Genomic DNA, 16,723 nt, shown 5'->3' with positions numbered 1-16,723 from the left:
TAAAATAGTCTTGGGAATTCAATAAATGAGAAGGTGGATCATTAAGTCTACGACTCGTGACTAGAAAGTAAGGCCTTGATTTAAAGGATTAATGAAAATCATTTCTTCATTTTTGATCACGAAATTAAAAATATAATGCTGTTCTTCTCAAGGACGTAAATATATTATCTTAAGTGTAGATTTTGTTTATTAATATTTCGAAATCTACCTTCTATGTAGTTTGCGAATGGAAAAAAGCTGAACAGTACTGACATCTAATCTTTCTGGATCCAGGCAACAACCGGCACAAAAAATACAATTTTCTCACATTCACGTCTGCGAAATTTCCAAATGGTGTCAATGCTTGATCTGATCTCTAATCCAGTGTCTACTTTTTAAAATTCTGTCTTTGATTAAAGTGCCAATAGTCGTCTTCCCAAAAAAATGAAATGAGTTTCTGCAATGCTCAAAACAACTGTCAAACGACCATGTTCCGGTTAATCTAATCGTAGCGCCCTTGAATTGTTCCAGTATTATAATCTTTATGTTCTTGGGAAAAACTACTTTTAAAACAATTTGTCCAAAACCATTTCCGATAATCATTCGCACGCCTTAATTTTATCAATGCCTTGTAAATGAATGTATCTGAAAATATGCACATCCTCCTGGCGGTCTTTTCTTCCCCCCCCTGCTAATTTTTCCGCATTGAATTTGTTTCATGGGTAACCTTTTTCATATTCCTTGAATCCATAATGGTCCATTAGTAAGGAGTAGTGGTTTGAGTTCTATGCATTCTGCGCTGGAAATATATTCCGGTAGAAGCAGTGAAGTAACGGGGATTTATGGGTACATTTATGTTTTCATTGCAAAGCGGGGTAGTGCGCTTACTCTTCGTCCTCCTTCCGGTCCACCTTCAACAAGTGTTTAAACACGTCATTTGCGGCAAACGCAATCCCCGATGAAGGGACGATCCTCGCCATGGTCGCCGTATTCCCCCGCCAAAGACCTCTGAGTCCGTGTTCCCTGGCGGTCTTCAACAGAAACGCCACCACGTTCTTCCTGCTGAAACTGCTGTTGGACACCTGTTTCAAGGACGAAAACGTGTCGGTTCACGGAAAATCCAGTGTTAATATTTGAATGATGCCATTAAACAACCAAAGCTAAAAAGTCTCTACCAAGATGTAACCATCATGCTGATTATTTAAATATATTGATCTATTTGAATGTATTTACGTATTTTTTAGGCAAGTGACAATATTCTCTTTCTCATGGCAGATGATCGGTAACAGATCTCGCAGTGCTGGCGGGATAATCAAATCTCAATAAGAATAAATAAAAAAGATAAAAAGTGATAATTCATACCTGGAAGTTTATTTTGGCCAATTCTAATGGAGCCACAGCCGTTTTGGCGACGGCGGACGATGTAGCCCCGGCCAGGAAAGACGAAAAAACGCCTGTCTTCATCTGTATATCAAAGGAATACTAGTTAGAATTTTAGAGTTTTTTTTGTAGCATGTATGATAAAAAAAAACCCCCGTAAATTGTGTTTATTTATATTTTGGTGGTTAGAGCCCATGCAAGGGAAATGGCGAGCTACTTGAATTAAGAAGTCGCATAATTACCAAGAATTAAAAGCGTCTTTATTTCTTAACTACATGTCACCCTATAAAGTACTATTTCATGAATCTAATCAAGTCAATGTTAACACTGAAAACCGCAATACGATGACGTATTAGTAATCAATCGTACCATGAATAATTGTTGAACAAAGGTATGCAAGTATTGTGAATAGAATATTTATGATCAACCATCGAACTATGAAAATCCTTAAATCCTAGAATTGTTCAATTAGTGTATAATTAAATTTACATCGTCAGTGTCAGGGACATGAATCCTGGGTCTTCTTAAACGATTATAATATTAAAATTGATGCGTATTCTATAAGTATTCAAATACCTCAATGTTCAACGTGTCAACACCTTCCCTACCTTTCTTGAAGACAGCCAATGAATATCCTCTCATTCCTTACAATATTTGGCATCTTATGTTCGCTCGATTTGCGTGAGGTCACGGCACATTTACCCCAGTCCTACGAACTCACTTCTATAAATACTCCCATTATGTCTGAAAGAATATACTTCCGACCTTCTTTATATATAATATCTAATTTGCATGCTTATGCCTTCCCTAGTGTTTTTAACCATCATTATTCATAGTCCTCGCCTTGATCATTTTTCACTTTCTTAAAAGTATATATCTGATGCAATGCTTCTAAATCATTTCTAAATCTGTACTCTTCCTTAAAACGAATGCTTGACGATGATGTATGTGATAGTTTGAGTTTTCAATATCTCACCACGTCCGTTTTCTTATAAATGATTTCTACCTCTTACCTGGCGGGTTGATTTCGTGATTGCCTTGATTGCAATTCTTTATGTGACGCACGCGAAATGCGAGCTACATTTCCATAAATCTATTCCCTGAACAGTTTCCATCAAAATTGTCACATTTTCCTTCAATAAGTAAACTAAAAATAACATTTTCCAGAATAAGATTCCTATTTAGATTGCCTTTAATGAATACAATTCCTAAACTCTTCCTAGTTACCCTTTTCCAATATGGTTTGTGTGGCAGATTGACCTTGATTATCACAAATGCCGATTAATTTTAAACTCTGTTATTATTATGTATAACCATGTAACATACCTTTGACCTAGCATTGTGCAATGTATTGGAGATGCAATAGCGTGTGCTGTTTCAACCCATGCCAAGAATTGAATAGTTTTCATAGCACTACTTATCACGCTGGTATGGGCGCCAAGAGTTCGATGAAATAGAATTTGTGACATTCTAAGCGTATTATCAACTGGTTAATCAATGTTACATAATTGAAATAATTAAGTTGGAATAAATGATTGAATTCAGTCGCTTTCTTTTATCGAAATTATCAAATGTCAGCGACGTATTTCTAATTCATTTTTCATTTATTCAATTTGAGAATTAATCCACGTCCTATTTTAAAACTTTTGCAGACACACTTCATTTCGAAGCACACGTGATTTTACATGAACTTAAGTCCGAATTATATAATAATAAATTCATATTAATTTTTCCTTTCTTTTCGATAATACTGTCATGTTTAATCAAGTAAATTCTCATGGCAATGTTTTTCAATTGGAACTGTAAGTGGTAGGTAAGCAAATGGTCAAATGCAAAAGGTAATGGCCTTAGTAATGATTAGGTTTCAGTGAACACATAATAGGTGCGAATTATTTTAAACTCAAATAAATCTTGGTGTAAAATGGTGGTTTTATCCATTATTCACTACCGAAAAGGACTGATGGATACTACAAACTTACCTTGTTGTCTGATGTGTTGTCCATTTTTTCTCGGAAATACGAAAAACACGTGCCACACACAAATGTAATACGTTTTTCGAGCTTATCTCTTTCGCAGTGAACAAATATCGCATCCACAATCGTCGAACGAAGGGAAATATTCTGAAATCGTTGCTTGGCAGCGCAACAATGGGTTCGTCCGTCTATTAGATATGGCGCAGGCGATATGGGAATTTCAAACTATATTTTCAAGACTGCAGTTCTTTATATTGTTTGATGAAAATACATGCCATCCTTCTTCAATAGTCAATTGACAAATCATCAAAACATCTTGAAGATCATGTCACATAAAATGTTTACGGTCATCCCAATCAACCATATACAAGCGTACTATATTACCCATGATGATTGAGCGTCTCATTTTTTCTATTTTTTTTTTAATATTTCCACGAGATTAATTGAATTATGAATTTTTTTATATTCCTAACGCATATGATATTATATTTTGACGTTCGCCATTGGACAATGTCGGCTGGATTTATTGTTTAATTATCGGGAGGAATATTTGTGAGAAGGTAATTATGATTGATATTAAAGGGAGATGACATTCCTTCCTGTTCATAATGCTCAATAATATAGGTATACATAATTATAGTATAGTAATGCGATGTTAAGAGGTCAAATCGAAAGATACCATTTTTTTCAATGCCGGATGTCAATTCACAGAAAGCCGATCCATCACATTTCATCGAATCATGTTACAATATGAAAAAAATGATTTTTTAATATTTATATATTATATCCTCAATTCTCTAATCATATGAGTAGAAAATTGAGTAAAAGCAAAGGATATTCATTTCTATTTATTCGATTGTAGATTATTGCCTTCCGGCTCTCGAGGAAGCTCATAACGTTACTTGAAATGACGTGTTGTAATACATATCTAGAAATCAATTTTGAAGATAATGGCTGCAAATGATTCTCATTATCTCTGCCTTTATGCATAGGATGTTTCCAAGCTTCTAGTCGCCAGGTGATAAGCCGTCTTCTGTCGACTCAGGAAGAAAATTTAAATTTAATTTATGTTGTCTGCTGAGTAAAACAAAAACTATCCGTCGTACAACAAAAAATGATTTCCGTCATAAGTAACTGAATTTAGTTACCTATTTTTTATCAAAATGATTCAACCAAAACTATTAAATGCTACCTTAAGTCCTATATCATGTTACTGAAATAAAAGTTTTAAGAAAACGCTTTAATCAGAGCAAAACGGTTGGACTAACGGAAGTTTTTTGATAAAAATTCTGAATAACGTCAACGAGATGGCAAAAGCGAAGGTAGGGCAGGAAGGTAATAATATCCTGGGTTAGATTGAAGATTTTTTGAATGGTAAGGTTCAAAGAGGAGTGATATATGGAGTTGGCTCAAATGCAGTGGAAGTTACTTCAGGTGATGCCCAGGGAAGTATCATCGGACCTCTTTTATTCCTACTCTGCGTCAACGACATTGACTCCGTAGTGACCAGTAAGATACGTTTATTTGCAGGCGATGCAGTGGTTTACCGTGATATCCGTGATCCTGAGGATACACCTGCTTTGTCAGATGACCTTCATGCTATATAGCTTTGTTGCGACACTTGGCAATTAGAATTAAACTTAAAAAAGTGTGTAGTCATAAATGTTTGGAGAAAGAGCGATTACCACCCGACCACCTGATCACCGGTATTGGGATAACCGAAATGGAATATTAAATACTTGGGCATTACCTTGATTCACAAATCTCTCCTGGGTGAAACACATACGGGGAATATGTGGTCAAGCTTAGAAAAAATAAGTATTTATTAAAAATGTACTTAGTAAATGTGATGAAAAGGCCAAAGAGAAATGTTATCTGTCATTAGCTAGGCCACATTTAGAATATGCTGAGGGTCTATGGGATCCTCACGAGGTATGATTGATTGCCGAATTGGATCGCGTGCAGCGTAGGGGAGCAACATTTGTAAAAAGTTGTGATGATAAACTTAGTATCGTATCCAAAATATTAGAGCAGTTGGGCTTGGATTCTATCACGGGGTGAAGGATAAATTACCGATTGAAGCTCTTGCATAAATTGGAATTTACTTCTAATAATTGTATAATTTCATATTTTTACAGATCAAGTTCCTCGAAGCACTCTGACTAGGCGGTTGTTCACTTTCCCGAAGTAAACAATGCACTTCCTTCCATGGGCAGTATGCAAGGCTGCCATGAGATATTTTTCAAGGCTATACTTCAAGGTGCTGACTGTTGAGAGGGATTCTGCGGGAGGTTGGTGAGAGAGAGAGAGAGAATTGGGACGCCTTACCAGGGTTTAAATTCTGGGGTTCTGAAAACATACGAGGTTAAAAAGGAATTGGGGCGCAACATTATTTATGAAGTATTAAATCATCCGGGTTGCCAGGGCCACAATAACTCACCCCTTCTGCATCTCCGATATTCTCCTTTGATTTAATTTGTAAAAAAAAGGCCTCAATCTATCTATCTTTGAGAGTTGGTGTTGAAAGTGTTCCACCATGTTCGATGCCTCTTCGCAGAGATACGAGTGTGTAGCATCATGACGCCATGTTTCTTGGAAACGGTTAAGTCTGGGTGCATTGGATTCGAAGGGAAGTTGTCCACCGTAGACAACGATCAAGTGTAACCTTACGACCAAGTCATATGGGCATGAGGCTCATTTTGACCCGAGAGAGAAAGGCCATTTTTTCATAGTTCTTCGCCCCGCTCAGTCGGTCTTCTGCTCACAGACAGTGTTGTTGTTAAGAAGTTCATTTTCGAAGACGTGTGTGAAACGATTGGATTATCGTGAGGCTATTATACATCACCGCAATTGTGTATACTGTTGTTTTTCTGCGATGGCGTTTATTGGATTTGCTTCCATAGTGGGCGACCAAGGGCCATCGCGAAACCGGAAAAAGTATACTGAAGCTTGCATCGAAGTTCTAGTGTTCGGCTTTTGCAGTTATCGGCTATGAAATCGCGTGATGGCGAAAGAAATTGCACCAGGGGTTCACGTCGACGAATTCAATCACGGAAACGGTATGTACAGAAATGTCGTTCAATAATGGGTCTTTAGTATTGAGGCTCAAGTGACGTAGTGTGAGGTCCTGCAAATGACGCGAATCCTGAAAACGGGAGTGTTTCGACCCTGATTTGCTTATAAAGTGAACGAGATGGAACAGCAAAAGAAGGGCAGGAAGGTAATAATATCCTTGGTTAGATTGAAGACTTAAGAGTTCCAAAGAAACGACAGGATATTGAGGGATCTGGGTTCGAATCCCAGTCAAGGCGAATGATTTTTACACTCTGAAATTGTTGCATTGAAATGACTTAAGAGTTCTTAGAGTCGTTAGTTACTCAACGCAAAGTGATGGATTTGCCTCGTTTGCTGGCCGAAATGTTGTGAGAGAAGTGAAATTCTTTTTCTTTTGCCTTCAAAAACGCTTTCACTCCATGAAATTGATATCTTATCCGGCCATTTACTTTTCATTAGCCTCTCACGGTAGCTAATATGTGAAAATGTCCATGCACCACCTACTTAATCTCTTCGCATTGCTAAAATCCTAAAATTGTTGGCATGATAAAGCCTTTGGCACTAGGAATTATTTTATGGGACTTTGTGCTGAATTGTAAACAATAAAAAATTGCTAGTTACGGTAAAGTTACAAAGTTGGGATTCTTTACGATTAAATGGAAATGAATTTATGCACTGTCATAAATTGAGTAAAGTTTACAGTAAATGTAATTACTTGTTCTTTGGCATGGGGATCCAAACACAAAAAAATGCCCAAGCATGAGGATCCGTTTATTGAGCAGGGAGATTTTTTGCTTCCCGAATCTTGACGCCTCTATATTACGGATTTAACACCATGGGAACAAGGTAGTGCAGCGTACTTTTAAGAAAAGATGCACGGGATTTATGTATATACGAGGGCGGTACAATAAGTACCCCTGTTAGAAATGTAGGAACCATTTTTTCAAAAATATTTTATTTTTTATTTTTCAACATAGTCCCCTTTTAGAAAGATGCATTTCTCCCACCGTTCGGACCATTTTTTTAACACCTCCGAAAAATAGGATTTGTCGAACTCTCCAAAATACGCCTCCGTCACGGCGACAAATTCCTCGTTTGATGTACATTTTTTTCCTGCCAGCCATTTCTTCATGTCAGGGAATAAGAAAAAGTCAAAGGGAGCAGGATGGACTGTATACGGGGGGTGCGGCAGCAATTCATTACGTAGTTCATGCAGTTTTCGAAGTTGACAGCCGGATCTGCTTGTTGTCCACCGTGAGCAATCGCAATTTTTTCATCGCCAACTTATCATGTGAAATATTAATTACCGTTCCGATCGACCAATCCACAGCCTCTGCTACGTGGACTTTTTGAATGATTTCCTCGGTACCACGTCTGCCGGGCGTCTTGGTCCATACTCATCAAAAACAGATGCTAGCCCATGCTTAAATTCGTTGAAACAATGTCTACCTGTTGTCATAGATGGCGAAGTGTCCCCATAAAGAGCATCCAACTTTGCTTTTATCTCCTAGCATTTCTTCCCACCCGAATACAAACATCAAATTATCGAACGATACTGTTCTTTTTCAATCATAGCGAAAATAACGAAACACGTCTTACTCGAACGCCTGCCAAATCCAAATTAGCCTATAAATCAGTCTGAATTTTGTTTCACTGTCATTTAATAGATGGCAGCACACAATGATAACATCAACTTTCCTCAGGAATGCCCTTTGTCGTCAACCACGGGTACATATTGAACCGCCCTTTTACTGTAAAAATGGTAATTTTATGTGCTTACAGCCATGAGCATTGAGATATATATTAAACAATATTCAATTGTAAAGCCTATATGCAAATGGTTTTGGTTGTACCAACAAAACTTTTCTTCCTCTCCTTCTTAACAGCAGCCAACTGTTGGTTGGGCATCTCATGCCCAAATAGACAGTTTATGGAAACCCCTTTATAGAGGTCTCGTTTAATTTAATTATAACCTTAACTGTCGTAAACCTAGAAATAGGATTTTTCAGTGTTTTGTACGGTTTGTAATAACCGTGTGTCACAAACCAATATCACGTGGGATGATCCTTAGATATCAAACAATTCTAATTATTCATTTCCGGAAGGTTTTTGATTGAATCTCTGGCAAAAGGATCTCAATTGATTTTACAATTCATCTAAAATCCATTTTATCGATCCATGTAATTCGTACTTCCTTTATCTCATCTTAAATGGATTATCTTTTTACTTTTTTAGGTAAGCTTAATTCTTTCTTCTTGCTTATTTATTTGTTCAACTATGGACCGTTTTTTCCACATTCCTGATTTTCTCATCCTCAACCCATGGTCTTCATTTTTCTATCTTTTGCTGTTCCGATTGATTTGTGTTTTTTTATAAAGTGTAATTATTATGTTTTTGAATCCAACTCCGTTTCCTCTATTATATTATTCTCTCAAACTATTGATCCCCGCTATGTTGTCGTATGCTTCATGGTTTTCTTCTCCATTTCTACAATCGATTTCACTTTTTAATCCATTTGAAATAGGTGGTTAATTTCTTCAGTTCTATTTTTGTTTTTAACCCAACCTCTCCCACTCTCGAGAAACGGCTCTCATCAAACTTGCAATTGTTAAATTATTGCCTGATCTTAGCGAACTCGAATTAATCTTCTTAAAATTCGGACATTGTCGAGGGATATCTACGTAATTGGGGAATTAGAACGAATACTCGTATTGGCTAGATATTTTATCTTTTGGAACTAGAGGAGTCCGCCACGCCAATAGGGCAACACAGATTTGTCCAAATGGTAAAAGTGGCTGGGCGATCGAGAACCTACCTCGAGCCCCATGTGGACACTGCAATGGCCGTTCCTATTCCCATATCCATTAGGTTCCATATGGTAATTAAATATGGAGCAATTCTCGATTTTCTATAATTGAAACAAAAACACAATTACGTAGCGCCTTACAAGACTTTAAACGTTCAGTAATTTGCGAGTATTTTGAAATGACCACAAAGTGTTCTGGTCAAATGTTAGGAAAGTAAACGGAGGTACCCAAACCGTTGCTTGCTTATGCAAGTGTAACAATTTCATTATACCGATTTTGGGGGAAAAGCTAACATTAAAAATGCATTATTCCTATGGGTTTTCACGAACGAAGTTGCTACCGTGTATCGCATATAAACAATACATACTGAACGAATGGCAAAAATAACAGCGGACAAACATGGAATTGCGAAATTACTCTTTGAGATAATAGCCAAAAAATCCGCGTGTACCGAACATATACCAGCTAAGGTGATAAAACATTTATCTCCTAACATTGCCACGTACCTTGAAGTTATATATAATAAATCCCACACAGAGTGCAAAGTCCCTCAGAATTGGAAGGCCGCGTGAATAACGCTTGTTTTGACAGGAAGGATCCTTAAATGCCATTTCTTCAATTATTACAAACCCATTTCTCCCACTTCTGTATGTTGCAAAATTTTGAAGCATATGATTATCAGTTTCATGACGAGATACTTTGATAAAATTAACTTTTTAAATGGCAACACTGATTCAGAAAAACCTGCTCCTTGAGACCGAATTAGGGTTTTTCACTCATTATGAGGTTAAAAAGAAGCATAACATTTCCACCAAAAGGATTTAATATTTCACGACAATGGTTTCGATGCCGCGCGTCATCATCATGGAAATACTAAGTTTGTTTTAACCCTTGTAATGCAGTATTTCTACCAAGTTAAACCTGAAACTGTTACGTTAAATCACTCATGACTTACTTTTATGGGGTAGAAGTTGTAGTTATGGGGATGCGATCTTTTTAGATTTTCAAAAGGCATTTGATGAGGTTCCCTATCGTAAACTTATTCATGAATTGAAGGTTGCAGGCATAAGCAAGGGCGCAATAAATTGGGTTGAAGACTCTTTCAGAGAGGGAACAGAGAGCAGTCCTTGACCGCGCTAGTTTCGACGGCGGAGGAAGTGACTTCGGGGGTAATTCAGTGAAGCGTTCCGTTGCTTTCCTTGATATTTGTTGACGATTTGAACCGCGCAGTGAAAAGTCAATTTAGGACGTTCGCGGATGACACGGTGAATATTCGAGAGATATCTGGAGATGGGGATCGTTTAATTCTAGCACGTGATCCAAGTAGCATTACTAAATGGTTTTCAAAATGGGGATTTTCATTAAATCTAAATAAATGTACGGTGGTAAATCAACGGGATTTTTTTTAAAAATTAGCTGGAGAAGCCCTAGAGGTAGTGGGTAGTCGGGAAATAGACGCCAGAACTAGCAGACCCAAGGACTCCTTCTTTTCAAAGACAATATGGGATAGTAACTATAGGGTTATATATATTTGAATACTCAACTTGCCACCCTCAGCGGCTAGGGAATAATTAGTTCTACTCAATTGCATGAACTTTCACCAACCTCGTCTGTTTTTTGTCGAAACTCTTTCTTTCCGCAACAATGCATTAGAATGCCATTACACAATGTAGGGCTCTTTACAGTATTATTTGCTCTGCCTTTTCTGTTTTTAAGATTCCCCTTCCATCCCTCGTCTCGCTCTGTTGGGACACCCTCCCGCTACCTGCAGCGTTGGATCACATTCCCTGCAAGTTTCCTTGGGGTGGAGGCGGTTGAATGCTGCATGTTCATGTGGTAGTGGAATTTTGCCTTCTTGCTTTTCAAATTCTAGCTGGCACGTTATTGGATGAATTTCTTACTGCATACTAAGGTGAAATTATTTATTAGGTTACATATGTGTTGGTTTTGAATTTGGTTTTGTTGCCTTTGAAGGCTGGTGACCAAACACCCCCCGCCACACGCCATTGTGGTGGCTTGGCAGTTATATTGTAGATGTACCTTAATGCTATTCTTTCAATTAAATCATCTTTTTTTATCAAATATTTCTTTTAAGGAGAGTCTGTTATTATGTCCTATAATTAATCGAATACCCGGTAGTTTATTCCTTATTATATATTTCTACGTAAATATCACCAGTATTGTTATGAGATTCTCAGTCCCTTTTCTACCTAAATGATAGTTTCCTTCGTCTTCTGATAGTCTACTCATTCATTTTGCAACGTTTAGATTGAGAGAAGGTAGGCAATAAAGAAAAGTAACCTTGGGTTTCATTTTTCAAGTAGTAGTAGTAGTTTTGAGGGGAGGCGACCGACAGCTAAGGTCATTTGCGCCATAGGGGAAGGACAGGAAAGGATGAAGGGTGGAGAGAAACCCGGCGTCGGCATTAGCCTACTCTTTACGAAAGGCGCCAAGGGGTTAAATTAAGGTTGCTTCCCGGTAACTTCCTCAAAAGTGTTCCTAAACTGACACCATCACTCAAAGGCCGCCTCACTTGGTTCAGACACCTTTACAGCTGCCTCACTGAAAAACAGACGCTAAGTGGACTTCCTTTTGTCTGGCTTTTAACCTTCGACCTATCCGGCATGGGTGACCCTACCAGGAGTAATTATTATTAATGTTGCCAGCATAGCTCTAGGGGTCATCGGAAGACAATACTTTCCACAATGACAAGGTTTTAGTCCATGGGAGATTATTTATTTATCATGGAAGTAAAAATGAAATTCTGATCTTCTTAAGAAGCTTACACGTTACATACTGACATCAAAATATGTTTGATATTGTACCTCAGATTAATTTTTCTTAAGTATTTTAATTTGGGTGTAGATTGTATGTATTTTTATTTTGAAATCTACAGTTTAATGTAGTTTCCGAATGGGCAAAAGCTGAACTGTACTGACTTCTTATCTTTCAGTATCCAGGCACCAAGTGGACGGACCTATAAGAAAAACTCGGTCACATTCATCTCTGCGAAATTCCCAACTCACCTAAATGTTTCCATAAGGCGTATTTTTCCCATTTGTTCTCTGCTATTCTTCTTTCAAAATTCCCTCGACGATCAAAGTGCCAAGAGTACAATGATACATGCAGTCTTCTTCCATAAATATGTGGTATGAGTCTGCATGGATCAAAATAACTGTCCAACGAACATGTCGTGGTTAATATAACGGTAGTGCCCTTGAATTGTTCCCGTGTTGTCAACTTTCTCTTTCCTCGGACAAACGCCTCGGACACAAACTGGTCCAAAATCATTACCGAAACTCATTCACACGCCTCAATTATATCTATAGCTTCTGATTGAATGGATCTGAAAATTTGCACTGCCTCCTGGCACTCTTTTGTTTTCCTCTCCGCTACCTTTTTTCCATCGAATTTGATGAATAGGTTACCCAAATTGAATTCCCTGAGTCGGTCATGGTGCATTAGTAAGAAGTGGCGGTTTGAATTATATGCATTATAGGTTAGAAATATATTAGGACTATTCAATATATTAGGAATTAAGACTATGCATATTTATGCTTTGTGTAGCCTATGACAATGAATAACACCCTCTGCCAACTTATATACTTATAATGTAACAATTTCAGTTAAAGTTAAAGTTAATGTCGTGGCATTTGCCGCAGCTTCTTGGTATGTGTTATTTTTATTTTGGTGGAAAGGGTGTATTGAAATGTGATGGTCAACCACTTGAATTGAGGATTCGAATAATTACCAGCAATTAAAAGCAAGCAATTGACATAACCACATTCTGCATCAAAACGTTGTTACACTAGCCAATTCAAAATGATTGGTAACACTTAACACTGACATATTAGCACAATGAATAATTTGTTTAACTCATTGATGGCGCATGTAAGAATATGTGTGATTAACCGTCAAACTATGAAAGTTCTCAAATCCTAGCATCGTTCAGTCAGTTCAAAATTTGATCAAAATTGTCAGTGTTTCAGTGAGGAAAATAAATCTTCCTCCTTCATTAAAACTTATGATATTAAATATCATGTTTACTTCATAAGTATAGACCTACCTCAATGAAAATCGCGCCAACGCCTGTCCTGTAGTTTTTGAAGAAAAACAATTGTAATATTTAAACGCAGTCAGTATACAAGGCAAAGTAATTTAACGGGATCTATAAGTAATTGATTGACAAATCAAGTGAATACTGTTAACGTTCCAGTCGGGAATAGTCTCTTGCCTCGTTCCAAGGGTGGCTTGACCGCAAACGCAGAGAACCGAACCTCCGGAGTATGAAATTCAAATTAGCGGTACAGGATCTCGTGTCTTTTAAGGAAACGCAAATGTTTTTTCGATTCTCAATACCTCAAGGTTGAAATCTATACACGATTACATTTACTTGAAATTAGTTTATTTGGATTCCAAGGTGAAAGAAGCAACTCGAGGGAGACACAAAACAAACGTTCAATGTCTCCAAATGGTTTCTGATTTTTCTTTATTCGTATTTGGTAGCATTGATAAGGAAGCTTACCACCCTAAATATGGAGGGTCAGTCCTCTATTTCGACCAATTTTTTCGTATGGAGATGAGTTCTGAATAATTTTAATAAATAATTACACGAATGCATATAATTCGCATTCTTTTCTTTTACACTGGTTGACTTTCAACTCTTGCTTGTCATTTACGGTAATTATTGTATTTCGTACCCTTTCTTGTTCAAGAGAGGCTAGTTTCGCGTGTGTACCGTTATCTAGCTCTTTACCCTTCTTGCGAGAAAAAACAGTTTTAATTTAAAATGTCGAGCACTGCCACGTTTCCTCGGATCTCATTAGTATACCCTAATGGTTTTCAGAATAGCATATTTATATCAAACATTCGGCTTCGTTTTCTTCTATGACTACGTTAACAATGAATATCCGTAAATAGAACGATGGGAGGAATCAAAGGCTAACAATTTATAATGTTTCGTTGATAGATTATTGCCTTTTTTGCCCTCAAGAAAGTTCATAAGATTATTTACAGTAATGTTTTAATACTTCTGATGAAATCGATGGTAGAGATATGGAATGTAAACGATTCTCATGTTCACCGAGTGGTTTAGGATAATTGTTGCTTGCTGCAATATATCTAATTAATCGACGCTTTGGGAAAACTAGCTGAAAATATTTGCTCATTTAATCTGTCTGTGACTAATTCGCCTAATCATCCCTTTAACGAATATTCAGTCAGGCGTTTACCATGTATATTTCTTATGGTAGACTGGAATGTCTTGGGATATATCTGTAGGTAAACTCGAGATATTTTAGTTTTGAAGTAGTGTTAGTCTTTTAGCACAATTATTAATGTTTTAACGCGTCATTGTTATAGTTTCCGTTGAAATGCATCTTTGGAAATTACGTCTTTGCCCTTCGAACTCTTTTTCAAATCGGACTGCAACCTTTTTTTAACATTCTCAGCGCTTCTCTGAATTTATAGCTGAACTCACTGCAGGTTTTGTGACTGTGACTCACGGCAGGCATCAAATGAGGAACATTGAAAAAAGTACAAATGAAATGTTTATCAAGAATCCAATAGATTTATGGGTTTCACATCATATTAATGCAATACAATTATTTCGCAATGATAGGAAATTAGGTGAAAATATACTTTTCACATAAATATAAATTATCGAAACGAATAATTTTAAGAAATCCTTTTTTACAAGGTTACAAGCCATTTTTGTAGTTGAATCAAGCGGATATATATGATGAACATTTTCAACTAATGAAAAAAGAAAACTTAGATGGGTTTCACCGCGTTCACAAAACTGAATTCTTTATCTCTCCTTGGAAATAAGCTTAATGACTGCACTAAAACCACGTTCCAACAAATATTAAGTTGCGAACGCAAGATACAGTCTTTTGACCACTATCCATAATGCAGGATAACAATCGGAGACATCCATCTGTAAACATAACTCTTGATATTCAATCTTAAACTTGGGAATCAATTCAACGTCATTTTTTAGTCCAATCGATTCTTCCTCAAATACATCAACTTCCTCAATGTCTGCAAACGGATTTATCTCCCAGTCAGGAATTCCCAAAAAATGGAAGATCCTTCAAGTCGCTGCGTCCTATTTTTATGCATGGTGGCTCTGTGGTCACGAAGGACTCTGAGATCATCATTACCCATACCACCTTGCTCCTCTAGCTTATGCAGAGAATTAAGTAATGAATATCACGGCGACCTATGTTGCGCGTCAATGCAATCGACTTGGAAATAAACACAGTCATCACAGATTCTGCCCTTATAACGTTAGCGTCATTTCCACGAAATTGTAAATTCAGTTCATTGACGAAGCTCCGTCCGTCGCAGAAGAACTGCTACTGTCCACATATCTTCTTTGATGAGCCATTTAATGGCATTCTGTTTCGACAATGAAGGTTTAAATATTAAATATTGCCATATTAAAATGTAATACACATTGAATAAATTGAACGCATATGAGTCAATGTTAAGACGTGGATTCGATCTTTGAGTAATTGCTTTTTTAAAACAAAATTACTATTAACAATATGAAGAACATTAAAACAAAATATTTTTACTTGTAAGTGTAATATGTAGTACTTTTATTTCAGTCAACTGAAAATATTAATACTATTCATTTTTTTATATAAAATTTGTAGTTTTCATATATGGTACAAATGCAATACATATAATAAGCGAGCGCGAATTCGAAAATGGCGCGTAGGGAGTTTTTGTCCTCGGTCGGCACATGCACGTTTACCGTTTTTTAAAGATAAACCAAACACTCGGCGGCGAAATAAGCTCCTCTCGATTTAAGCGATTTATAATACTGGTCTAGTCAGTTGAGGGTGAAATAATATTTCTTTGGCTCCTATTTTGTCATTATGAATCATATTAGTCAATGTAATTTCCTGAAATGTAATTAATGATAAAAGGCGGCTCACGAGACTGTTGCGTTGAAATTGGCTTTGCTTCAATATTTGGATGATTGTTTGTGCATTGGCTCAACTAATTTTATTCAATGGCTTGGCTACCTTTTCATTTGCTGATATATCATCAAGAGGAATTTTGTGATCAAGTATTTTTACAACTAAATTTACTCGTGAGGGCGAAGGGTTTTCAAAGAATTCTTTTTATTCAAAGTGTTACTGTGTAGAATACACATCATTTGAATAAATATATGCTTCAAGGAAGTTTTTCCAAATTCATTGATATCACAAATTCCTTTAGTAATTTCCGTTATTTTTGAAGGTCCTAATGATATCTGTTACCTGTGAGAGGTTTCCAAAACGTTTGTGGCTGGACACTACCATCCTGGTCCTGGCCACATCAAGTGGGTGGGTTGCTGTGTGGGCCAGCATACGCGCCATTGCGCTTGCCAGGAATCCACGGGCTGGCTTGGAACTATATTATAATTATAATTCGGCTTTAATTCGGGCGATATTGGGAGCGTGGGTGTTACTTTTTCCATTCAAAGGCTTTATTATAATCTTTCAAATAAATCATGAAATGTTAGAGTATAAATAG

General features: G+C 37.0%; 1 protein-coding gene across 1 annotated transcript in view; it reads right to left on the bottom strand.

Annotated features, from left to right (window-relative positions):
- Positions 1 to 912: 912 nt before the first annotated feature.
- Positions 913 to 16,723, bottom strand: part of LOC139696588 (uncharacterized) — a 66,541-nt gene continuing 50,730 nt past the window's right edge. The window contains exon 10 of the mRNA XM_071595392.1: positions 913 to 1,061. Within this exon, the coding sequence (XP_071451493.1) occupies positions 913 to 1,061 (149 nt within the window). The remainder of the gene's footprint in view (positions 1,062 to 16,723) is intronic.

This window comes from Hetaerina americana, unplaced genomic scaffold (genome assembly GCF_022747635.1).
Source record: "Hetaerina americana unplaced genomic scaffold, ioHetAmer1.1.p SCAF_7, whole genome shotgun sequence".
In the NCBI taxonomy this organism is placed as follows: domain Eukaryota; kingdom Metazoa; phylum Arthropoda; class Insecta; order Odonata; family Calopterygidae; genus Hetaerina; species Hetaerina americana.
The sequence above is the reverse complement of the archived record's forward strand: the minus strand, read 5'-3'. Positions and strand labels throughout refer to the sequence as shown.